This window comes from Physeter macrocephalus, chromosome 16 (genome assembly GCF_002837175.3).
Source record: "Physeter macrocephalus isolate SW-GA chromosome 16, ASM283717v5, whole genome shotgun sequence".
Taxonomy (NCBI): Eukaryota; Metazoa; Chordata; class Mammalia; order Artiodactyla; family Physeteridae; genus Physeter; species Physeter macrocephalus.
Window position 1 is genome coordinate 99,757,388 of NC_041229.1, and position 1,686 is coordinate 99,759,073.

The following is a 1,686-nucleotide window of genomic DNA, read 5'->3' on the forward strand; positions in this document are numbered from 1 at the left end:
GTAATATTCCATTGTATATATGTGCCACATCTTCTTTATCCATTCATCTGTCGATGGACACTTAGGTTGCTTCCATGTCCTGGCTATCGTAAATAGAGCTGCAATGAACATTTTGGTACATGACTCTTTTTGAATTATGGTTTTCTCAGGGCATATGCCCAGTAGTGGGATTGCTGGGTCGTATGGTAGTTCTATTTGTCGTTTTTTAAGGAACCTCCCTACTGTTCTCCATAGTGGCTGTTCTTATTAGCACTTTACAGATAAGGAAACCTAGGCACAGCGAGTTTAGTAACTTGCTCCCTTCCCCTCATCCCCCTGTAAAATATCAGTAAGTGTGGAGCTAGGATTTAAACTCAGACAGTGTGACATCAGAGTTTGATACATCACAGAGCTGTTCTGAGTTTTAAAGGAGATTATGTATGTAAAGTGTTCACTACAGGTATAGCTCCTGGTCTTTAGTGAGTATTCGGTGCTGTTCGTTATTTCTGGTGCTTTTGGTCTCACCCTCCTTTTTGTCTCTCACAGAAGCAGCTGACACAGGATGATGATGCCGATGAGGTCGAGATTGCTATTGACAACACAGCTTTCATGGACGAGTTCTTTTCTGAGGTAGGTGCCCTTCCGGTATCTTTTTTCTGAATGGACATAAGGAAGCAGAACGTCCTTAGTAAAGAATAAAAAACCCCAGATCTTTCCACGGTAGCAGAGGAAAGTCAGTCTTTCGCTGGGGGTGGAATGGACACACCAAGAAGTTACTAGGAGAGTTTCTTCAGTACTTGGGAGGATTTTTAATCTTACCGAGAAAGTCAGGAGAAGGTAAATTATATATATTAAAGAGATGCTTTTAAAGTCTTATGCTACATGACAACATTTTAATGATATCCTTTCTTGCCTGAATTACGTAGTTTAAATACAGAACCAACCCTGGGGGCCTAGCCACAAGTGTGTAAAAAAAAAAAAAATTGCATTTCATTGCATTTTTAGGCCTGTGATTCGGGTAGATCAGAATTGTTGTTTCCAAAAATTCAATCCCTTTGACTTTTCTGGTGATAACTGAGAAACCAAGAAACCACCAGTTTATTTTTTTCGAAATTCAGCAGAGGCAAACATGGGTGTCCCATGTGTACAGATTCACATAGTTTTTGATGGAGAGGGTCCTGTTGGAAGGTGCTGTGGTAGATAGCGATGGGAAGCTGGGGTGGGGGGCTGGGGGGTGTTGTGTATCATGGACAGAAATACAGCCTTTGAAGCCAGGGATATTTGGGTTCAAATCTCAGCCCTGCTTCTGACAGCTGTTGATCTTGTGAACGTTTCCTTAACAGGCTTGGTTTCCTTATCTGTACATTGGGATTGATAATGTAATTCCCCATAGGGCTATTAGGAGGATTAAATGGGTTCATGTTTCTAAAACATTCCATGTAGCATCTGATGTACATGTGTTTCAGTAAAACCAAAGCAAGCCACAAGAAGTTCCGGCACTGAAGTTTCTGCCACCATATTGTGGTTTCTTTATTTAGGCTTTTTATTGCATATATAAAAAGGCGTCAGGGCTTCCCTGGTGGCGCAGCGGTTGAGAGTCCGCCTGCCGATGCGGGGGACACGGGTTCGTGCCCCGGTCCGAGAGGATCCCACATGCCGCGGAGCGGCTGGGCCCGTGAGCCGTGGCCGCTGAGCCTGCGCGTCCGG

At 43.8% G+C, this 1,686-nt stretch overlaps 1 protein-coding gene across 13 annotated transcripts in view; it reads left to right on the forward strand.

Annotated features, from left to right (window-relative positions):
• STX3 (syntaxin 3) overlaps positions 1-1,686 on the forward strand; it is a 48,269-nt gene that overhangs the window by 16,616 nt on the left and 29,967 nt on the right. For all 13 annotated transcript variants that reach the window (XR_008619562.1, XR_002893270.3, XM_024133207.3 and 10 more), the window contains exon 2: positions 526-609. Coding sequence is in view for 11 of the 13 variants with exons in the window: in XM_024133207.3 (XP_023988975.1) it covers positions 526-609 (84 nt within the window). In the remaining 2 variants the exon portion in view is untranslated. The remainder of the gene's footprint in view (positions 1-525; positions 610-1,686) is intronic.